Genomic DNA, 23452 nt, shown 5'->3' with positions numbered 1-23452 from the left:
CTCAATGTTTTCTCAATGTTTTGATTATTGGCCTCAAGGAGAATGCTTGGGCTACAGCTAATATGGCTTGCGGGCCGGGGTGGGGGGGTCTGTCAAACTGCATTGTGGGAAATTGAGTTCCCCCCCCAAAAAAAAGACTACAGCTCAAGGCCTAGAGAGTTCTATGTTTGAACATAATAACGATTTGCCTTTGCAATACTGTACTTCATTGAGTAGGACAGAAATATAATCCCTCTAATCAACAATAGCACTACTGCCATTTGTGTCTGAGCCTTGACAGGCTGCTAAGGTTGAGTTAGGGTTGCCATCCTCCAGGTACTAATAGATTAAACTAATAAGAGCATCACTATGCCTGTACCTAGTAGGTTTGGAAATCAGCACAGTCACGGTACAAAATTACAAAATTATTATTAGTGATTAGGACAAATTACAACAAGTGTTATACAACAACAACAAATGCTATCCTACTATGATACATATATACAAAATTCTCTCGCTGTCAACTACACAGGAGTACACATATTCTCAATGCTATAGATGCATTCATTGGATATCCTACTTGAATTGGACTTTTCAACCTCACCATAAAGAAAAATTGCATATTTGCATCTATAGCATTGATTAAACAAATAAGAGCATCACTATGCCTGTACCTAGCAGGTTTGGAAATCAGCACAGTCAAGGTACAAAATTACAAAATTATTATTAGTGATTAGGACAATTTTGTTACTGTAAATGCCAATAAAGGTTCTGTATTCTGTATTCTGATTAGGACAAATTACAACAAGTATTATACAACAACAACAAATGCTATCCTACTATGATACATATATACAAAATTCTCTCACTGTCAACCACACAGGAGTACACATATTCTCAATGCTATAGATGCATTCATTGGATATCCTACTTGAATTGGACTTTTCAACCTCACCATAAAGAAAAATTGCATCCATAGCATTGAGAATATGTGTACATCTGTGTGGTTGACATCGAGAGAATTTTGTATATATGTATCATAGTAGGATAGCATTTGTTGTTGTTGTATAACACTTGTTGTAATTTGTCCTAATCACTAATAATAATTTTGTAATTTTGTACCTTGACTGTGCTGATTTCCAATCCTCCAGGTACTAGCTGGAGATCTGCTATTACAACTGATCTCCAGCAGATAGAGATCAGGAGAAAATGGCCACATTGCCAATTGGATATGGCATTGAAGTCCCTCCCCAAACCCCACCCTCCTCAGGCTCCGCCCAAAAAAACTCCCGCTGGTGGCTAAAAGGGACCTGGCAACCCCAGTTTGACTACTTCTGAGCATATACGGAGTTCATTTCCTCCTAAATAAAGTCATGTTTTGACAAGAAAGAACCTGAGGACTAAGTATTTTTTGGTTGTGGGCACAATGCCTTTTCTTTCTCTCATCTGTCTAGATGCCCACTAGAGTATGTTCACTTTCCACCTTAGAACATCTTTGTGTGTGTCCGCATAACAGCCCAAACACCCAATTCATTTAATCCGTGTAGTGCGGTTCCAGTGTTGGACTACAGTCTTTCTCAGCCTAGCCAGTTTACAGGGTTGTTGCGAGGATAAAATGGAGAGGTGAGAATGAGAACCATACGTGCCCCCTGAGCTCGTTGGAGGAAGCGTGCAGCAAAGATCAAATACATACAAATTCTGGCTTTGCATCCTCATTTTGTGGCAACAGGCCAGAAAGGGAACTTTCTGTCCGGAGCTGCAAAAATCTAGTTGTAGGTATTAGTGAGTGAGCAGTCCAAATAGGGTTGTCCGTTTCCAGGTGGGGCCTGGAGTTCTCCCAAGATTACCACTAGGGTTGCCAGCTCTGGCTTGAGAAATACCTGGAGATGTTGGGGGTCGAGCCTGGGGAGGGAAGGATTTGGGGAGAGGAAGGACCTCAGTGGGGTATAATGCCAGAGAGCCCTCCTTTCAAGGCAGTCATTTTCTCCAAGGGACCTGATCTCCTGTGGAGACCAGTTGTAATCCTGGGAGGTCACCAGCCACCATCTGGAGTCTGGCAATCCTACACTGACCTCTAGACTATCAGTTCCCTTGGAGAAAATGGCAGTTTAGGCTGGTGGACTCTAGGGCATTACATCCTTGCTGAGCTCCGCCCTCCCCAGACTCCGCCCTCCCCAGACTCCGCCCCCCAAATCTCCAGGATTTTCCCAATGTGGAGTTGCAGCTAGGGTTGTCAGGTCCCTCTTCGCCACCGGCAGGAGGTTTTGGGGGGAGAGCCTGAGGAGGGCGGGGTTTGGGGAGGGACTTCAATGCCATAGAGTCCAACTGCCAAAACGGCCATTTTCTCAAGGTGAACTGATCTCTGTCGGCTCGAGATCAGTTGTAATAGCAGGAGATCTCCAGCTAGTACCTGGAGGTTGGCAACCTTAGCTGCAACACTATGTCCAACTGATCCCTCCCCCCAGTGAAAGATGCAGGTGGAGGAACCCTAAGACTCCCCAGCCCAATTCAGCCTCATTCATCTTCCTGTAATGAATGAGGCTCATTTAAGCAGAAACCCCCTTCTTTAAAAATCCCCCGGCAGGACTGAAAGCATTCCCTACCCTGCCTAAATGCTACTAATCATACAGTAGTTAAAACATCAGAGAGGCTTTACAAAAGTTCACCAATTCTCAATTTAAAAATAGATAGAAAACCGAGGAAATGGGAATACGTGATAAAAAAAGATACAAATCCCACACTAACTTGACACAGCAATAGGTTTTGCATCTGTTTCCAACCTGGTTTTGGTGATTTGGTTCAGTGGCGCCACCTGTGGGACATTTACTACCAATGGGTGTTTGTGGTGACAGTTCTCTTTTCTCGTACTTTGCTCCCATCACGAGAAGAAAAGACTCACTGGAAAAGACAATAACGCTAGGAAAAAAATGAAGGCAGCAGGAAAAGAGGAAGACCCAACAAGAGATGGATTGACTCAATAAAGGAAGCCGTGGGCTTCTGCTTGCAAGACCTGAGCAAGGCTGTTGACGATAGGACATTTTGGAGGTCATTAATTCGTAGGGTTGCCAGAAGTCAGAAGTGGCTTGATGACATATAACACACACACACACAAATGCTGCTGAAATGGGAGACGGCAGAGAGCTAGAAAGTCGATGTCCACTGTGTGTGTGTTAAGTGCCGTCAAGTCGCTTCCGACTCATGGCGACCCTATGAATGAAAGTCCTCCAAAATGTCCTATCTTTGACAGCCTTGCTCAGATCTTGCAAACGGAAGGCTGTGGCTTCTTTTATTGAGTCAGTCCATCTCTGGTTGGGTCTTCCTCTTTTCCTGCTGCCCTCAACTTTTCCTAGCATGACTGTCTTTTCCAGTGACTCTTGTCGTCTCATGACGTGACAATGTCCACTAAACTTGCTTAAATTATCATTTTGAATATTTCTTACAAACCTGTACATGAAAGTTTTTCCCCTTTAACATTAACATCACACAAGCGAAATCGACACGTAATTAGATTATCTTTTGCCACATGCTACACAATCGAAGTTGAAATATTGCGTTTCATGAGGCATTCACACATATCCTTTGTCGCCCCTCCAAATGGCTGGTCTCTTCTGCCAAAGACTACATGGATTGTCACTGAGCAGGAATTAGGGTTGCCAACCTCCAGGTTGTGACTGGACGTCTACCGCTATTACATCTGATCTCCAGGTGACAGAGATCAGGTCACCTGGAGAAAATGGCCTCTTTGGAAGGTGGACTCTATGACATTATACTCCACTAAAGTCCCTCCCCAAACCCAGCCCTCCTCAGGCTCCACCCCTAAACTCTCCAGGTATTTCCCAACCCAGACCTGGCAACTCTAGCCAGAAAGTTAAAGTAGACATTGAATATTTGCATCCCAAAGGGAATGTATGCGAGGTCTTGTTTTTTACTTCCTAGCAATGATTATCTTGGAACAGGAGGTGTAAGTCCATCAGTTTTAGACTGAAAGCAGGGTCCCCTCTTAACAACCCTGAGCAGGGTAGTGTGGTCTCTATGGACATCAAGTCCTGTTGCAGGATAATGGTTCTCACATTACTGTTGGAATCACCTGGGAATACTTGACTGTAATGCACTCTTCTGTCATTAGTATCTGATACTCAAAAATCACTTCAGAAATTCGATTGCAAATAAGGCTCCACAAAATTAAGAGAAGACACCTGCCTAACAACCGTGTGACGTGGAGGATAGAAAGCGGCTACATTCAATGGAGCTAAAAATCCACACAATTAATCAGTAAATGTAGGAAACAGGATACTTTCCAACTCTGACACCGCTTTCTCCTTATAGTGGCGAAGTCTCTCATGTGGACTGGCTGTGAATGTTCGTGAATATTCTAAGTTCTCAGGGAAGGAGCCATCTTCACAGACGGAAGTTCGTCCGGCCATTGATCATATTGATGGCAACGCGTTTCAGGGGAGCCAGTTCTCACATTCCACTATCAGTCATGAAAAGTAGACACACGAGCACATGAACACATGAAGCTGCCTTCTACCGAATCAGACCCTTGGTCCATCAAAGTCAGTATTGTCTACTCAGACCTGGAGCGGCTCTCCAGGGTCTCAGGCAGATAGGGTTGCCAGGTCCCTCTTTGCCACCAGTGGGAGCTTTTTTGGGTGGAGCCTGGGGAGGGTGGGGTTTGGGGAAGGGGAGGGGCTTTAGTGCTATAGAGTCCAATTGCCAAAGTGGCCATTTTCTCCAGGCGAACTGATATCTATCTGCTGGAGCTCAGTTGTAATAGCAGGAGATCTCCAGCTAGTACCTGGAGGCTGGCAACCCTACAGGCACAGGTCTTTCACATCACCTGCTTATCTAGTCCCTTTAACTGGAGATGCCGGGGATTGAACCAGGGACCCTCTGCATGCCAAGCAGATGCTCTACCACTGAGCCACGGCCCCTTGACAAACTTGCAGTTTTAGCCTAAGCATGTCTGAATGTTAGCAAAGTTTCTCATTAAATGAGAGCAAAAAACCTGGTTGCAGAATCTGGTGTACGTGTGTGCTTAAAGCACGTGTGTGTTTCTTTTTTTTTCTTTTATAATTTTTTATTAATTTTTATAACAAAACAAAAAACAAACACAATAAAAATAATACAAAAAATATAACAAAAGATAATACAAAAGAGTATCTATATATGCTTATTAATACATTCGTAGTTACAAAGTTATTAAGACCAAAAAGATACCCCTTCGACCCTCCACCCACCTTAAAAACGTGACCCATCACCCGACTTCCGAAGAAGTGTCCTAACCGTTTTAAAAACATCTGTCAACAGTATTAAAACTAGTTTCTCTAACTCGCGAATTAAAATAGCAAAATCCATTTTTTTGCCGGTTAATCCCAATCTGTGATGGCCTTTGCCCGTGTTTTTTTAAATCCTTCCCTATCTTTTCCATGCAGGAATTGGGTTAATTTGGCCATCCGCACGCATGGGCTTCCAAGCCATGGGAAACGTGCACGGCCCCTCCGCCCCACCAGGGGTTAAAGCGATAGAGCCGCGACTTTTTAGGGCTCCTAGAGAGAGCGCGTCCCCTGGAGCAGGAGGGCTCCGAATTGTGCGGGGAACTTCCGGTCGGCGCACCAGACGCAGATGTGCATGTGCGTGCGTGCGTGTGCACTTCTCGCTTCCACCAGTGGGGGGTGGAGCGGGGGGTGGAGCAAGGGCTGGGCCCCTGAGACCACGTCCCCCCCCGCCCCCTCCTCCTCCTCCAAGAAGGGGGCAGGTTCATAAAGGGGGGGCATTGCATTTCCCACCAAGCCCGAGGAGGGCATTGGGTGAGTGCGCGAAGGTGCATGCAAGAACCAGGCAAAGGGGAGGAGCAGCGTGGGGGAATAAAGCTCTGGTTGGGGGTTGAGGGGGTTGGGGCTGGCGGCAGGTGGGTAGAGGTGGGTCTGTTGCAGGTTTGTAGGACCCCCCCCTCCCCGCAATTGACTTTGTGCTCAACTGGCACAACCATGAGTAAATCAGCCACACAGGGCTGGTGCCACTTTGGGAGGGGGTGGGTAGAGACTTCTTCCCTTCCCACTCCTCCGAAATCTCCCTTCAATGCGATGCTGGAGTTGAGCTCCCCCCCCCCCAGTCATAGAATCATAGAGTTGGAAGGGACCACCAGGGTCATCTAGTCCAACCCCCTGTACAAGGCGGGGAATTCACAACTACCTCCCCCCGCCACACCCCCAGTGACCCCTGCTCCATGGCCAGGGTCATCTAGTCCAACCCCCTGTACAAGGCAGGGAATTCACAACTACCTCCCCCCACCACACCCCCAGTGGCCCCTGCTCCACACCCAGGGTCATCTAGTCCAACCCCCTGTACAAGGCAGGGAATTCACAACTACCTCCCCCCACCACACCCCCAGTGGCCCCTGCTCCACGCCCAGGGTCATCTAGTCCAACCCCCTGTACAAGGCAGGGAATTCACAACTACCTCCCCCCACCACACCCCCAGTGGCCCCTGCTCCACACCCAGGGTCATCTAGTCCAACCCCCTGTACAAGGCAGGGAATTCACAACTACCTCCCCCCACCACACCCCCAGTGGCCCCCTACTCCATGCCCAGATGATGGCCAAGATGCCCTCCCTCTCATCATCTGCTTAAGGTCATAGAATCAGCATTGCTGACAGATGGCCATCAAGCTTCTTAAAAACCTCCAGGGAAGGAGAGCTCACCACCTCCCGAGGAAGCCTGTTCCACTGAGGAACCGCTCTCTGTTAGAAAATTCTTCCTAATGACTAGTCTCTGCTAGTTATTCGTGGCTAATATTTCCCGAAGTGGGCATAATGGGGCACAGCACTCCCTTCTCCATCTGCCTGCAGACCCCCCGTCCCCGCCCAGCCTGTTTCTGTCTTCTTCCTACTCTCCCCACTTAGCTGTGGCCCTCCGCTTTCTCCTTCTCTGCCTGAAGATCTCTCAGGGCTGGTGCAGATTACGTTCCCACTGTGATGCACTAACCTTTTATGTTTTAACATTTGCAAGATGGATCGATGGAGTGAATACAGATCTTTTCTTTTCTTGAGGGTGAAGCCAAGACACAAGACACCCAGGGATCAGATGAAGGTCCCATCCAATGGAGTGCCCAAAAACTGGAGCACCGGATGCCTTTGGGCCTGATGGCCAAACCCACCTGCCCCACATCAGTTATTCAGAGGCATGCTGCCCCTGAACCTGGAGGTTCTGTTTAGCCCTCGAAAGACCTGTCCTCCATAAACTGGCCCAGGCCCCTCTAGACGTCAGTCTATAATGGGTAGCGCTCACTGCATCCTGTGGCAGTGAGTTCCATGAGTTAACTTTTCAAGGTGTGAAGAGGTAGTTTCTTTGGCCCATCCTGAATTTGCAGCTCAATGTGTTATAAGGCGTTGTCTTGTTTGTGGGCTTCCTGGAGGCACCTGGATGGTCACTGTGTGAACAGACTGCTGGACTTGATAGGCCTGGGTCTGATCCAGCATGGCTTTCCTTATGTTCTTATGGAGAATGGGGCTATTCATAGCTACTAGCCAAAAGGAATACTAGTCATGATGCATACCTATTCTCTCCAGGATCAGAAGAGCATGCCCATTATATTAGGTGCTTTGGAACACAGGCAGGAGAATGCTACTGTAGTCGTCTTTGCTTGTGGGCTTCCTAGAGGCCCCTGGTTGGCCACTGTGAACAGACTGCTGGACTTGATGGACCTTGATCTGATCCAGCATGGCCTTTCTTATGGAGGATGGAGCTATCCATGGCTACTAGTTAAAATAGATACTAGTCATGATGCATACCTATTCTCTCCAGGATCAGAGGAGCATTCCCATTATATTTGGTGCTTTGGAACACAGGCAGGAAAATGCTGCTGCAGTCATTTGTGGGCTTCCTAGAGGCACCTGGTTGGCCACTGTGTGAACAGACTGCTGTACTTGATGTGCCTGGGTCTGATCCAGCATGACCTTTCTTATGTTCTTATGTTGCAAGGAGCTGCGATGGAGGAATGGGGTGTCTTGAATGAACGGCGGAAAGAGCTCTATAGGGACGTGATGCAGGATAATTATGGAGACGTCATCTCATTGGGTAAGGGGTCAAAGCACCGTTGGACACTCAATTTTCCGCACTGGCCTTTCCAGGGAAGCAGATGCCCGATCTTGCCTTAAATGCGTGTTGCTTATTTTATTTCATTTCATGTATTTAAAACATTTCTTAGCCACCATTCTTCCTTTACAGAGCTCAAGACGGCTTACATTATAGAATACATAAAGTGCATGAAAAGCCAACATTTAGGGCTGCTAATAAATTAATCAGATGTGGTCTTAAATAAAACCTTCAACCTTCTGACACAGTGGGTAGGGAGATTTTCAGTAATAAATTTTTATTCTTTGCTTGCTGGTCATAAAATCTAATAGTAAAGTGGTTAGCCCTGTGCTAGTTATCAAAGAAGAAGAGGAAGAGTTTGTTTTTATATGCCAATTTTCTCTACCTTTTAAGGAGAATCAAACCGGCTTACAATCTCCTTCCCCTCCCCACAACAGACACCTTGTGAGGTAGGTGAGGCTGAGAGAGCTCGAAGAGAACTGTGACTAGCTCAAGGTCACCCAGCAGGCTTCATGTGGAGGATTAGACTCCATTGCTCTTAACCACAACACCATGCTGGCTCTCAAGCAAAGAAGCAAAACCAGGCCAAAGGTATTACAGTTTTTGAAAAGCGAACCTTGTGGTTTTACTATCGCTAATATATTTCAGTAATTAGCAAAAGTATCAAGCCTAATAATGAGTCAATATTATTTTTGTTGTGGTGGTTCTAAATCCAATTAATGCTCTGAAAGATTTGGAAGTTATTTCACAGGTCTACTGTATTTTAAAAAAAATGATTTAATGGCCAATTCTTTAGAAGTCCCCCCTCCCCGAAGATGGTACTATAAAAAGCTGAAAGTAGAAAACAAGTCTTTAAAAACAAACTGAAGACATAAAGACACAATGGGATAATGGTCCATCAATTTCTGCATTCCACCTGGAAAATAGGGCACGTTAAGAGATGTTTTTGAGAGCCAGATGGGATTTCAGCAGAAGAGATCTGTTTTGTGCTTATGAGCAGGGTTCCCCATCATCAAGCCCAACGTGATCTGGATGGAGCAAAGGGAAGAACCGCTAGTCCCAAACCAGGACCTGGACCAAAGCCCAGAAGAAAGAAGATGCACCAGAGATGCCCATACAGGTGAGTGAGAAGTCACATCATTCTCACAGAAGAGGGAAGCCGGCCGATCCCAACACAGTGTGCTGAGATCATCCTCTGTTCTGCTTTGTATCACACACTGTTGGTAGGAATTCCACTGTCCAGCTGATCCCAACACAGCGTGAAGAAAAAGAGTTGGTTTTTATATGCCAACTTTCTCTACCACTTAAGGAAGAATCAAACCAGCTTACAGTCACCTTCCCTTCCTCTCCCCACAATAGACACCTCTGAGGCAGGTGGGGCTGAGAGAGTTGTGACTAGCCCAAGGTCCCCCAGCTGGCTTCATGTGTAGGAGTGGGGAAACAAATCCAGTTCACCAGATTAGCTTCTGCCACTCATGTGGAGGAGTGGGGAATCAAACCTGGTTCTCCAGATCAGAGTCCACCGCTCCAAACCACCGCTCTTAACCACTACATCACGCTGGCTCAAATGCTGACAGCACCCTCCATTCTGCTTTGTATCACACACTGTCAGTAGGATTTCTGCTGTCCTCATCTCCCACTTTTATCTAAGTGGTTCAGAAGAGGCCGCACACCTGGTGTCCTGTCTGAGGTGAAGCCAGTTTTTAGCCGAGGTAATCAGAAGCTGGGTGGAAGCCCCGCCTGGCTCCGCCCACTTTCTAAAACCACTTAGTGGGCACCAGGAAAGGTGTCAGCAGGTGCCATGGCACCCAAGGGCACCACATTGTTGATTCTGTGAACTTAGCCAGATCGTGAGAGGGAGGGCAGGACAGGTCGCGTCAGTGTTTGGCTCTCGTGGCCCTTTCTTACATGCCCAGGGAAATGCCAATCGCCACTTTGGGGTCAGGAAGCAATTTTCCTCTGGGCTAGATTGGCCAGGGGTCCTGGAGGGTTCTGGGCATGGAGTAGGGGGTCACTGGGGGTGTGGGGGGAGGTAGTCGTAAATTCCCTGCATTGTGCAGGGAGTTAGACCCCTTTTCGCCTGAGAAATGTTTACGCGACCCCGGGTATTTAGGTATATAAAATAGGTATACAAATCAAACATTTACTGATAATGAATCATGAAGAAATTTAATTTAAAACAATTCTTTGGTATACATATAATTTTACCATTTACTGTTGCCAAATTTTTCACAACCCCCACATTCAGTTACTGGACCCCATACGGGGGCGCGACCCACAGTTTAAGAAGCTTTGGACTAGACGACCCTGGCGGTCCCTTCCAACACTATGTTTCTGTGATTCTATGAAATAATTTTTAATTTTAATAATTGCATGTTAATTTGCATTTTTCTTCCCCTCTTACCAGACGAGGCAACCACCAGTGAGAATGAAGACTGGGAAGAGGAAGAAGAGGAGGAGGAAACCCCCGCTGCGCCCGACAGGCCTGATCCAGAGGATACCTCAGTGGTTTCCCCACCGGTCCTAGACTGGGAAGAGGCCTGTGAGGCACTGCAGGATAGCAGGGACAGCTTCAGCGATGACGTCCCCAGTGCCAAAGCCAGAGGGGAAAAACCCTCCCGTGGGAGGCGTCCCTGGGGCAGCCGTCTCCGGCTGGGCTGCTGCCGAATGGGGGCCGCTCCCCCCAAATCCTTCGACTGCCCCGACTGCGGGAAGAGGTTCACGCTGAGCTCACACCTGATACGGCACCAGCGGGTCCACACGGGGGAGAAGCCCTTCGGGTGCCGGTCGTGCACCAAGAGCTTCTCTCAGCGGTCGGACCTGGTGCGCCACGAGCGCACGCACACGGGGGTCAAGCTCTACCGCTGCACCCAGTGCGAAAAGTCCTTCTCGGAGAGCTCCCACCTCATCCGCCACCAGATCATCCACTCGGGCGAGAAGCCGTTCAAGTGCAACGTCTGCGGCAAGCGCTACGGGGACAGCTCGTACCTCACCGTCCACCAGCGGGCCCACACGGGGGCCCGCCCGTACCGCTGCGCCCGCTGCGGCAAGAGCTTCGGTCGGTCCTCCACCCTCATTCGCCACCAGCGGGTCCACGGTGACCCCGCCCCTGCCCCGGGGGACAAGCCACGCCCGCGGGGCATCTGGACAGCCTTTGCCCGCCTCCCCAGCGACCGGGAAGGGGACGCGGAACAAATTCTGTCCCCTCAGAGATCGCTGACGCCCCCTAGTCCGTCCCTCACGTCCTCCATGCTGCCGTCTCCGTCTCCCATTGACCCACGTTCCATGAGGATTATGGGGTGGCAGTGGGGGGTGGAATAAAGGGCAGGAGCGTGATTGGGGGAAAGAAGCAGTGTTGCTTGTGGTAACCACTTGCTGGGAAGGAATTGGCCGGTGCATGGGATTTGGTTGCCGGGGAAGTAACTGGTCCTTAGGAAGAAGAACTGCTGATCAGTTGCTAGGTAGGGGAATCGTTACCAAGGCGATCAGAGAACTCATGTTTTTTTAATAATTAAGAGTTTATTGATCACTTAAACGAGGTTGGCGGGGGTCAGTTGACGGCTAAGGGATGAGTTTGGTTGGGGAACTGAGACGAAGCTAATACTTTTGGTTCGTGGAGCTAATTCCGTTTCAGGGATGGAAAGATACAGGAGAAGGAGAGGCTAGAGCAGAGCGCTGGTGACCATGGCAACAGAGCGGGGTTGTTGGGTTACCGTGGGAACCCTAGTTGCCAAGGAGAGCGGTGTACTGGTTACCAGGGTGATTTGGGGAGTGATCGTTTGGTTCCTCAGGCTGCAAGGGAGAGACAAACGGTGTAGAGCAGCCATTGACGAGTTGGCTTAGTGTGGTCAGCCGTTCTAAGCCGAGATTATTGAACTGGTTGTTCAAGACTGCTGGTTGTTACGGAAGGGAACATGAACTTGGCATCCAGGGGGCAGTGGAGGTTTTAAGTAATTCCTTGATTGTCAGATGAGGATGATAAAAATTGGGTGTTGTGACCAGTTCCCACCGCGGCTGAAGAACGGGCGGTTGGATTAATGGCTACTAGAGGGAGGCGTTAAGAGACTGGCCGGTCGTCTCTCTAACTCTATTTCTTCAAGGATCGCAAAATTCAAGCACCGGGCGGTTGAAGGGGAGAGGACACTGGATCTGTGCTTCGGCTTTTGCGTTGGGAGTGAGAGGAACAGCCGCTCGCTTCTCCAATGGTCACCTCACGGGGGTATTTTCTCAAGGGAATGGTTGCGCAAGGGCGCCACTAGACGTGACACCACCTCCCAGTCCACCATCGGGACACCTCCGCCATTTTAGGGAGGAAATTCCCTCTGTTTACAAATGCCGCTGAGGCCCGATCCTGGTGGCATGAGGGGCCCGATCCTGATGGCATGTCCCCTCTACCTGGGTGCCATTTTCGAGAGCCTGAACACGCCAATCGAACCCCTGCCGATGGGCAACAGTTTCTTTGGTTTTCCCAGGCCTTTGGCCGCTGTTCCATCTCCAGCTTCCCTTTTGAGGGAAAGCGGGGGGAGGCTGTGTGGACAAGAGGGGTCACAAAGGATTTGAGTGGGGCTGACTGAGAAGATGGGGAACGTGGAATGTGGGGGGAGGGTGAGCGACCCATCTTCACTGAACTCGTCCCTGTGCCGGATTGGGTTCTTCGGGAAAACGAGGAGATTTGGGTGGCGAAAGGGACACCCCCTGCGTGGAAAGCAGCCTTCTTGTGGAAGAGGAACAAGTATGGAGATAGTTACGCATCATTCATTGGGGCTGGATCCCAAAATGGCAACTCGGTAACCTTTTCTTCATCGACTTTATTTTATGCCTGTTTCCTGGGGTTTGGCGATTGCTGACTTTTTTTACAAGATGACAAATGTATTTATTGATCCTTCTGTCCTGGCCTTTCTCATTCCTGGATTTGTCTCTTAATTCCTTGAAGAATTAATCTAATTTAGAATCTAAATCCGTTACAGGCAGGGACCTTTGGGTAAACAAAGGATTACCATATGAAGAGGATATCTGCAAAAAAATGAGCCTGAGGGGATCCCTTGCTGCAATGAAAATATTTATTATTAAAAATAAAAACAATAATTGATATATTTTTACACAAACACCATTGAGGACGCCTCATAAACCAAGTTACAATTTTGGGCTTTAATTATTCATGTCAGCCTCAGCAATAATTTAGTCACTCTGGCCTGACTACAATAGACAGAAAGTTTAAATTTGGTAGGGGGTGCAGTTCAAGACACCCCTGGTTTTAGAAATTCATGGCCGTTTACGGCCAAAGGTTGAAATACTGCACACGCAATGGGTTAGATCCAGCCAACGTTTTCACTCAGTCTCACCCAGTTCACCCAAATCTTGGGTCAGGGAAGGAAGAATTTTATTCATTTGTTTGTTTTCTTCTTTTAAATTGTACCTTTTTTTCTGAGACTCAGGGCGGATTACAACGAGAAGCAGGCATAAGAACAGCTTAATACTTATAACCCCAAGTATGAAAGAACAACACACTTAAATACAACATACATGGCAGACAGTAAACCAGGAATTGCAGGATTGGAGAATATAATAGAGTGGAGTATTATATGACCTATCAAGAAGAAGAGTTGGTTTTTATATGCCGACTGTCTCTACCACTTAAGGGAAAATCAAACTGGCTTACAATCACCTTCTCTTCCCCTCCCCACAACCGACACCCTGTGAGGTAGGTGGGGCTGAGAGAGCTCCAAGAGAGCTGTGACTAGCCCAGGGTCATCCTGGCTTCACGTGTAGGAGTGGGGAAACCAACCCAGTTCACTGGATTAGCCTCTGCCCGTTCATGTGGAAGAGTGGGAAATCAAACCCGGTTCTCCAGATTAGAGTCCACCACTCTTAACCCCTACACCCCGCTGGGATGAATCCAGCCCTAACGACAGTCTAACAGAGGTTTAGGGGAAAACCAAACTGGAGGGACTTTGGCTCAGTTGTAGATTGTTTGCTTCCGTTTGGAAGGTCCCAGGTTCAACCCCTGGCATCTCCACCTAAAAGGGTCAGGTAATAGGTGACTGTGCTTCCAGTGAGAGTCGGTGACTATTCATACGTCCAGAAGAAAGTCCGAGGACATCGACAGGTGATAATACTGTGAAAAGGTTGGCTTGCTGATTTCTGCAAGTCCAATGGTTGGTAAAGGCACAGGAGGAGAGCAAGGTGTTTTCTTCCAGTTCTGTTGGTAGCCCTCTGTCCTTGAGGCTCCCATTCAAGCCCCAACCTTCATGGTACCTGCCTCAGGCTTAGGGTTGCCAGCCTCCAGGTACTAGCTGGAGATCTCCTGCTATTACAGCTGATCTCCAGCCGATAGAGATCAGTTCACCTGGAGAAAATGGCCGCGTTGGCAATTGGACTCTATGGCATTGAAGCCCCTCCCCTCTCCAAACCCTGAGCTCCTCAGGCTCCGTCCCCAAACCTCCCACCATGGTGAAGAGGGACCTGGCAACCCTACTCTGGCTTCTTAGGGTTGCCAATGCTAAAAATTCCTGGAGACGTGGGGATGGAGCCTGGGGAAGGCAGGATTTGGGGGAGAGATGCCAGCGGGGTATCGTGCCATAGAGTCTGCCCTCCAAAGCAGCCATTTTCTCCAGGGGAACTGATCTCTGTTATCGGGAGATCAGTTCTAATTCTGGGAGATTTCCAGGTCTCACCTGGAGGTTGGTAACCCTAAGCTGGTGACAGGAGTTGATGCCAGTGGTCAGTTGCCAATTTCAGCTTTGGGAATTTGTAGAGATTTGGGGGTAGTGCCCAGGGAAGGTGGAGTTTGGGGAGGGGAGAGAGTTCTGGAGGGGTGGGATGCAACAGAATCTGCCCTCTGAAACTGCCATTTTCTCCAGAGGAACCGGTCTCCGCAGACTGGAAATCAGTTGTAATTCTGGGCAATCTCCAGTCCCCACCTGGAGGTTGGCAACCCTATGGCAATGCCGGCGAAGAGTTAGAAATATCCTGCAGGTTGCAATTTTGAGCCTGAGGAATATCCCCCTATATGCAACTTGCCTTTCTGGTAAACTCTATTTATGCTTCCTTATGCAGGGGTATTTTTTTTAAAGGTGATGTGATTCATTCTGGTAGAAGAAAAAAATCTATTTTTAGCCGAGACAGAATTCTGTTGAAGGAACGAGGACGCTTGAGCGGTTTGTTTACCATTGATACCATTACATTTCCTGCTTTAAAACAATACGGATTTGTTTGGGAAACGTGCAGTTTCCGGGGAGCGATGCTTGATGTGGTTCAAGTGCTGGACCCGGATTAGAATCACTCCCCGGGGCCATGAAACTTAATTTACATCACTCTCGGCATAATCTGCCGAGAGGCTGCGATGACGAAATGGGACAACCCCACCCATGGAGGTCAACATGAGTTCCGCAAAAGGACCAGTGGGATAAAATTGGGCATTCTTCCCATATTGTCACCCTTTCCTGGGAGATCGGGCGAAGCTAAAGTTTCCCTTCTCTTAGCAGACTCCTCTCGGGAGATAACCACTCAAGCAGCCAAATTTTGCCTCCGGTCTAGTGGGATTCGTAAACAGCTGATTGAAAACTTTTCCCCATAGAAGATCTTTCCTCCTATTCTTCAAATCATCCCTCCCAGAATCATCAACTTTTATTATTTTGTGTTATTATTTTAACCTAACTTTGGTTTTTATTCAGAGCTGATATTGTATCGAAATAAAACCTGATTGATTGATAAAACTGGGAGGGAGGAAAAAGGCGCCGACGGGAGGCGCTGGTTCACGAAACAGGCCTGAGAAATTCTTGACCCGACTGGTCACGCTCCCTACACTGACCCCAATGTTGTCATACCCACCACCACCAAACAACCATCGCTATCACTTTGACCATGATCAAGGGTTGCCAATCTCCAGGTACTGCAAAAATGCAAACAGCACAGTGGCCAAAATACACATTAATATAATATTCACATATATCCTCTATACTGGTAAGAGATGCAAAGGACCCAAACTGTGCTTGACGGCATAAACAATGAACCAACCACTACAAGAAAAGCCAGTTCCAAAAAGAGCCAGTTCTTGAAGGCTTAAATACAAAACACCATCAAAACTTGGCGGATGTATTACATGCACCATCAACAAAAAAGTCCAAGAAGCATAAGTAATAGTCCATTCCTGCACTCCCGTTGCCAGACAAAATCAGTCATGATCAATTTTAGCACATTTCCAAGACGCGAAAAGGGAAGTCCGGTTTCTGACCCTTTTCAAGACGCTTTCTTTAGTTGCATATAGTTACGTTCTTGAGTAAAATGGACTAATTGGTGCTTAACAATCCTTCGTTGCGATCCTGGAAGTGCTTCTTTGGCACCGAATGCCTAAACCATTTAAATAGAGATGCAACCTAGCAGCCTTCCATGCATCATCATAGGGGGGGGGGGGAAGAAAACCGATTCTGGAATGGAAAAACTGTTCCAGGAAAACAAGAGAAGCAAAAGTTTGTTGCTGTACTTATATTTTTCTTTTTGCACATCCTGCTTTCCTCCTGGACTCGGTCGCCGTTGCTCTGCCAACATCTGTCAACATCCTTTTGATTGTGCCACAGCTCTGCGTAAAATAAGCTGGGGACTTTTTGCAAAAATTCCTTAGGGTTGCCCCAGTTAAATGCTTCTCTGAGCAGGTGCAGCAGGGGTCAGAGTGTCTGACCCTCCGCCTGAGGTTGCTGGGTCCCCCCTGACCATTGACAGGGAATTTGGGGGGTAGGGTTGGCAGATCCAGGTTGGCAAACTCCCAGAGATTTGGGGATGGAGCCTGGGGAGGACAGGGACCTCAGCGGGGTCCAATGGCACACAGTCCACCCTCCAAAACAACCATTTTATCCAGGGCAACTGATCTCTGTAGTCTGGAGATGAGCTGTAATTCCGGGGGATCCCCAAGTACCATCTGAAGGCTGGTATCCCTACTTTGTAGGGTTGCCATGTCCCTCCTTGCCACCGGCGGGAGGTTTTTGAGGCGGAGCCTGAGGAGGGTGGGGTTTGGGGAGGGGAGAGACTTCAATGCCATAGACACCAATTGCCAAAGCGGCCATTTTCTCCAGGGGAACTGATCTCTTATCGGCTGGAGATCAGTTGTAATAGCAGGAGATCTCCAGCTACTACCTGGAGGTTGGCAACCCTATTTGGAAGGTGGATTCTAAAGCATTACTCTCCACTGATGTCCCTCCTCTCCCCAAACCCAACCCTCCTCAGGCTCCACCTCCAAACTTTCCAGGTATTTCCCAACCCAGAGCTGGCAACCCTAACTGGAGCGAGATTCTCTTTGCTCCTGGGGAGGATACCCAGACATGCAAATAAAGCAGCACTTTCACAGAAGGAGATCTGAGAGCTGACATCACTTGGCGCTCGGCTTCCTTTCTGTAATGACCAAGCTGAAAGAGAAGTTAGTCACCAAAAAGGAAAAAGGAAAGTGTGTCATGCCCGGGGCAGGTAACAATTAATGCTCTCAAGGAGAGGAAGAGGTGAGAGAGAATTCTGGGGCTCATCGCCACTAAAATCTATGGTCAGGCTGCTATTTCCAGGGTCCCTCAATCTGATCTGGAAGCAAAAGGCCCCACAACAAACAGCAACGGAGACAACTGTGCAGGAATGAAAGTACCTTACATATCCACACCATAAAATTCTGCTTGGGAAAAGGTTTCTTTTTTAAAAAATATATTCTTCTCTTTTAAGACCACTCAATGTGAGTCCAATAGCACGAGACCAATAAGATTTTCGGGGTATAAGCTTTCGAGACTCAAAGATACCTTCGTCAGATACTTTTGACGTCCGAAAGTTCATACCGTGAAAACCTTGTGGGTCTCTAAGGCGCTACAGGAGTCTATTCGATAGGGTTGCCAGCTCCGAGTTGGGAAATACCTGGAGATTTTTGGGGCGGAGCCTGAGGAGGGTGGGTTTTGGGGAGGGGCTTCAATGCCATAGAGTCCAATTGTCAAAGCGGCCATTTTCTCCAGGCGACCTCTATTGGCTGGATATCAGTTGTAATAGCAAGAGATATCCAGCTAGTACTTGGAGGTTGGCAACCCTATCAGGAAAGCACCTGAGCGTTCCACTCTTGGGTGCTCTCCTGATAGGGTTGCCAACCTCCAGGTACTAGCTGGAGATCTCCTGCTATTACAGCTGATCTCCAGCCGATAGAGGTCAGTTCCCCTGGAGAAAATGGCAGTTTTGGCAATTGGGCTCTATGGGATTGAAGTCCCCCCCCAAACCCCGCCCTCCTCAGGTTCTGCCCCCAAAATCTCCAGGCATTGCCTAACCCAGAGCTGGCAACCGTGTCTCCTGAGGAAGCAGGCCTGGTGGGTTGCCGTCAGCAACCCACTTACCTCTCTCCAGCCTGGAAGAGGACCAAGGAGGTCTGGCACCCTGCCCAGTTTCTCACCTTCCCCTCCCTCCTCCTCCAATTTCTTCCCAAGCAGTAACCCGATGCCAGGACGTGCGGAGAGGCCTGTAACAGGCAGGTGGCACGACCTGGGGGTGTTAATTTTATTTGTCCGTCACGGTTCCTGCTCCCCATCAGCCTGCAGATACTTTCTAGTTTTGCTCATCGCAGTAAACATTTTATATTGCCTTCCCCACACACGCATATAGCGAACCTAGCCCTTCCTGCCGTCGTGGGGAGGGGAGTGTCTTGGGGTTAGCAACCCCCCCCCTCCGTCCCAATAAAATGCCACATCAGAATCTGGTCAACATTGCTACATGGCAGGAGGATGGGATTTGGAGTGGCACTAGGGTCGCCAACCTCCAGGCGCGGCCTCCTGTATTGGTTCCCTGACAGATCACAGTTTTGCTGGCCGGACCCGCTCGAATACTGATGCGTTGGCAACCCTGAACATGTTAGAAACGAAACACTCTGGTGGTTCTTTGCAACTGTTCTCCAATGCCCTGTTCTCTTTTTCTTTCTCTTCTTTTCTCCTCCTGGAGGAAACAGAAAAGATTTCACAATCGACCCCACCTCTTCTTGCTCTCCCTCACATCCCTGCTCTCTCTCTCTCCCCCCCCCCCCAAGCTGGTGTCTTCTTGGGAACAGACTCCAGGAAATGAGGCCGATGCTTTATTTCCCCCTTTTTGGGAGGAGGTGTTTGCCACCGAGGGGAGGGGAGGAGAACTGGGGAATTACAGAAGATGAGGAGAGCACCTTGTCTGGCTATAAAGGAGCCTCTCGCTGGGGCTCCAGTACCAGCCAGAGCGGCAGCCCACAAGGAGGAAAGTCTTGCACGGACAGAGGAGTTAGGGAGGCAGTGCCCAGCATCCTCTATTTGGGAGCGACAGAAGGACTTCAACACAACAGAGAGATACCCTCATCCTCCACTTGGGGGCAGCAGCAGAAAGTTGCTGGAAGGTGAGATACCTTCCTCATCCATTGGGGGGCGACAAAGAGAAACGGGAATCCCTACCGACGTTGAACGTTTCCATCCAATCGAAGTGGCCATGATTTTCCCCTTGGGTGAGTACAGTTCTTTATCCAAGGCTCCGAGAATGAATATGGGGTTGGGGTTGGGTTTTCTACGGGTGGAAGACTTTTGGGAGGTTTATGACTCATGCCAAATGTTTGTGCTAGCGTAGACAGGTTCATGTGCTACGTCTGTAACGCATGGGTTCTCTGTTGTGATTTACAGCGCAATCCTACACCCTTCTAAGCCCAAAGACATCAATGGAATTAGAAGGGTGTGGCTATGTTTGGGATTGCGCTGCCAGAGATGACCCAAGACATTCCGAAGGAGAAAATCCAAGCAACCTCCTCCTTCCTTACGTCAGTAAAACAAATAATCAGAAACTAAACAATAGACGATTAGCTGGTATTACAAAAACCTCCTGTCTGCAGGGAACTGTCTCATTCTGCCACATGGTGGGGCTGGCGCATGGGCAATGAAGGGTGTGCAGGACGCACTGTGACGGGTTGAGGGGCAGGCAGGGCATGGTTGAGGGGCAGGAGGCCCAGGCAACTAGTGCCAGGCTTTGGGGAGCTGGACATTGGGAAAGATGCCCGGCATGGGCTGCCCATGCAATTCTCTGTTCATAAATCACACAAACAGTTCATTTTGACTTGCAAATTTGGCAATGCCAGCTGTCTCACTCTTTAAGCTCGGTGGCAGCAGAATGCGGGGTCATCTGCTGAGGCTGGAGGGTGACAGGTTCAAAACAGATAAAAGAGGCTTGGGGAGGGGAGGGACTTCAATGCCACAAAGTCCCATTGCCAAAGCGGCCATTTTCTCCAGGTGAACTGATCTCTGTCGGCTGGAGATCAGTTGTAATAGCAGGAGATCTCCAGCTACTACCTGGAGGTTGGCAACCCTACTTTAGCAATCTGCTTCCTTTGCACCTCAGCCAGAAACCTCCTGGTGATTTGCGCTCTCCTGCTGCACGTGGTCTCCCCCGACCCTGATCTTTCTGGAGCTGCCGCCGCCATCAACCAGACCTTCAACCTGGTCCGCCACATGCAACTCAACACCACCGTCCTTTTGCACACCTATGTAAGTACCAGAGGACATTGACGGGGCGGTGACTGGAGGGAACAGATAGGATCCTCTGGTTTAACCAAAGAGTTTTGGGTGAATCCGAGAGCATCGCGATGGCGTCACTTCCAGTTCCGTATCGAGAGTGACGCTGCATGTTGCCGCAATGCCAAATCTCTTCCCAGCGTGGTGTAGTGGTTAAGAGCTGGGGACTGTGATCTGGAGAACCGGGTTTGATTCCCCACTCTTCCACAGGAGCAGAGGACTCTAATCTGGTGAACTGGGTTGGTTTCCCCACTCCTACACATGAAGCCATTTGGGTTATTTTGGGCTAGTCACAGTTCTCTCTGAATTCTCTCAGCCCCATTTACCTCACAAGGTGTCTCTTGTGGGGAGAAGAAGGGAAGGAGATTGTAAGCCAGCTTGATTCTTCCTTAAGTGGTAGAGAAAGTTGGCATATAAAAACCAACTCTTCTTCTTCATTATCATTATCATCATCTCACCAGCCCCTGATTTCTCTCACTAGAACCCCAGCTACGTCTGGCAACCCTTACAGCCTGCCCTCTGAAGCTGCTGCTTCCTCCAGGGGAACTAGTGGGCCTGCCAACCTCCAGGTAGTAGCTGGAGATCTCCTGTTATTGCAGCTGGTCTCCAGCCGATATAGATCGGTTCCCCTGGAGAAAATGGCCGCTTTGCCAACTGGACTCTATGGCATTGAAGTCCCTTCCCTCCCCAAACCCCGCCCTCCTAGGCTTCGCCCCCCAAAATCTCCAGGTATTTCCCAGCCCGAAGCTGGCAAGCCTACGCTGCCTCCTGAACCAGAGCGAACCTGTATCGACAACAGGAAACAGCACACTAAGACTGCACATGGCACCTTTGTTCCACCACTGTAATGTCCCTGCAACGCGATCAAGGGCGTGGAGGTCCCTCCCTCGCCCCCTCCGAAGTCGGGATCAACAGCAGAGGCCTCTGGCTCTGCCACAACGGCTCCCCGGCCTGTATTCCTATTCTGCAGACAGTGGCTGCCTGCCCAAATATTTGCCGGCTCCACTTCCCCCAACCTGCCCGGGCATAAGATGCCAGATGTAAATGAGGTCATCCCTGCCCAGGCCCGGGCAGACGGCCAAGCTGCCGGCATCCACCTAAAGGAGAAACTAACTTGGGTGGAATCACGGTTCATTAGCCTGGGAAACAAGAGGCCCGTTTCACTGCACGCGAATTCCGAATGGGTGGGGGGTTGGTGGGTGCTGCCCCCGGAATTACTGAGAGGTGATGGCAAAAGGGTATATTTCCCAGTGGGGCCCCCCAAGCCCAAACACTGTGGGCGGCTGCCCCTAATATTTGAAATCCTGCCTCAGACTTGCAGGGGAAGGGACCCCACAGAATACATTTACCACCTTTGTTTTCTCAGTAGGAGACCTGTGCATAGGGTTGCCAGGTCCCTCTTTGCCACTGGCAGGAGTTTTTTGGGGCGGAGCCCGAGGAGGGTGAGATTTGGGGAGGGGAGGGACTTCAATGCCATAGAGTCCAATTGCCAAAGCGGCCATTTTTCTCCAGGGGAAGTGATCTCTATTGGCTGGAGATCAGGGTCTCAGGTAGAGGTCTTTCACATCCCATACCTGCCTAGTCCCTTTAACTGGAGTCGCTGGGGATTGAACCTGGGACTTTCTGCATGCCAAGCAGATGCTCTACCACTGAGCCATGGCCCCTCTCCATGGCTCTCCAGGGTCTCAGGCAGAGGTCTTTCACATCACCTACTCGCCTAGTCCCTTTAACTGGAGATGCCAGGGATTGAACCTGGGGCCTTTCTGCATGCCAAGCAGATGCTCTGCCACTGAGCCACGGCCCCTCCCTCTCTCTACATCATCCAGCAGCGAATTCCACTTGTTAATCATTCCTCATATAAAGAAGTATTTCCTTTTGTCCATTGTGTATCTACCGCCCATCAGTTTCATTGGATGCCCTCGAGTTCTAGTGTTATGGGAGAGGGAGAAAAGGTTCTTCTGTTTTGATCCCACAAAGTAATTCTTATAATTACTTATTATTATAAGTAATTAATGGATTTTATGAGTTGAATTCACAAAGGTGTGGCGTTTGAGATATGGAGGAGCTAGACTAGATCGGGAGGGCTGATGGGTTTCTGCCTGATTTCCCTCCACATATTCACCCCTTTTTTGTGTCTATTTCTCTTGGCTCCCAGCTGATTCACCAAGGCAGTCCATTTAGCAACCCTGGCTTTGATACCCAAAGGATAGGTTATGAGGGGGTACCGTCAGCCGACATCCCCTTCCTCACGTGGTGTAACCTCAGTGACTGCGAACGCCTCAGCCACAACTACAAGGCCTACACGGAGTTCTTCGAGTTCCTACTGCTGATCAGGAACGACCAGCTGGAGCTCAACCCGAACCAAGGGGACCTGCTGGAGATGCTGAAGGTCACCCAGCTGCATATCAGAGGCCTCCTCAGCAACTTGACTTCCATCATGGTGGCCTTGCAGTTCCCAGTCACCAGGCCCCAGGACACTCTCCCCTTGCAGGCGGCTGGAGCCAACAACTTCGAGAAAAAGGTGCGGGGGTACGTAGTGTGCCTCAGGTACAAAGAATGGATCGACCGGACAGTGAAGGACTTTGCTCGCCTCACAACGAAATTCCCCCTGCCCAGCTTCTCACCCTAACTTGTTCACAGGAGCCCGCTTATGTTGAAGGTAGATATCATGGGGTACTTCCAGCCAAGCAGCTCCTCTGATGGACACTGGGCAGCGATTTCGGCCAGCTCCTTGTCCCACTGCAGACTCCCACTCCCCCATTCAGGCTGTTCTTAAGGACCTTCCACTGACCTTCTGCGAACAAATCAGCGTGAGTACTTAGGGTTGCCACCTGTCTGGAGAAGACAATGGG

General features: G+C 49.2%; 2 protein-coding genes across 3 annotated transcripts; both read left to right on the top strand.

The window, feature by feature from the left end:
- Positions 1-7970: 7970 nt before the first annotated feature.
- On the top strand, positions 7971-11397 carry LOC130490102 (zinc finger protein 22-like). Of its 2 annotated transcripts, XM_056863900.1 has the most exons (4): positions 7971-8058; positions 9077-9196; positions 9870-9872; positions 10484-11397. In XM_056863900.1, the coding sequence occupies exons 1-4, from the start codon at positions 7971-7973 to the stop codon at positions 11395-11397; spliced, it is 1125 nt and encodes a 374-aa protein (XP_056719878.1). The 2 variants fall into 2 exon arrangements, 1 of the variants encoding a protein (XP_056719878.1); XR_008933837.1 differs by lacking the exons at positions 7971-8058; positions 9870-9872 and having other exon boundaries at positions 9105-9196; positions 10484-10538.
- Positions 11398-17465: 6068 nt separating this feature from the next.
- Positions 17466-23229, top strand: LOC130490377 (cardiotrophin-2-like). The gene is made up of 4 exons (XM_056864203.1): positions 17466-17532; positions 19277-19441; positions 20428-20573; positions 22756-23229. The coding sequence occupies exons 1-4, from the start codon at positions 17466-17468 to the stop codon at positions 23227-23229; spliced, it is 852 nt and encodes a 283-aa protein (XP_056720181.1).
- The last annotated feature ends 223 nt before the right edge of the window (positions 23230-23452 follow it).

Source organism: Euleptes europaea, chromosome 18, assembly GCF_029931775.1.
Source record: "Euleptes europaea isolate rEulEur1 chromosome 18, rEulEur1.hap1, whole genome shotgun sequence".
Lineage (NCBI taxonomy): Eukaryota > Metazoa > Chordata > Lepidosauria > Squamata > Sphaerodactylidae > Euleptes > Euleptes europaea.
The sequence above is the reverse complement of the archived record's forward strand: the minus strand, read 5'-3'. Positions and strand labels throughout refer to the sequence as shown.

Excerpts from the sequence above, each read along its gene's own strand:
- LOC130490102 (XM_056863900.1), top strand. The coding sequence starts at position 7,971 with ATGGAGGAATGGGGTGTCTTGAATGAACGGCGGAAAGAGCTCTATAGG. Across the intron at positions 8,059-9,076 it reads TGGAGACGTCATCTCATTGG|GGTTCCCCATCATCAAGCCC; the intron begins GTAAGGGGTCAA and ends GCTTATGAGCAG.
- LOC130490377 (XM_056864203.1), top strand. The coding sequence starts at position 17,466 with ATGACCAAGCTGAAAGAGAAGTTAGTCACCAAAAAGGAAAAAGGAAAG. Across the intron at positions 17,533-19,276 it reads GTGTGTCATGCCCGGGGCAG|TACCAGCCAGAGCGGCAGCC; the intron begins GTAACAATTAAT and ends CTGGGGCTCCAG. Across the intron at positions 19,442-20,427 it reads CAGCAGAAAGTTGCTGGAAG|CCAGAAACCTCCTGGTGATT; the intron begins GTGAGATACCTT and ends TTTGCACCTCAG.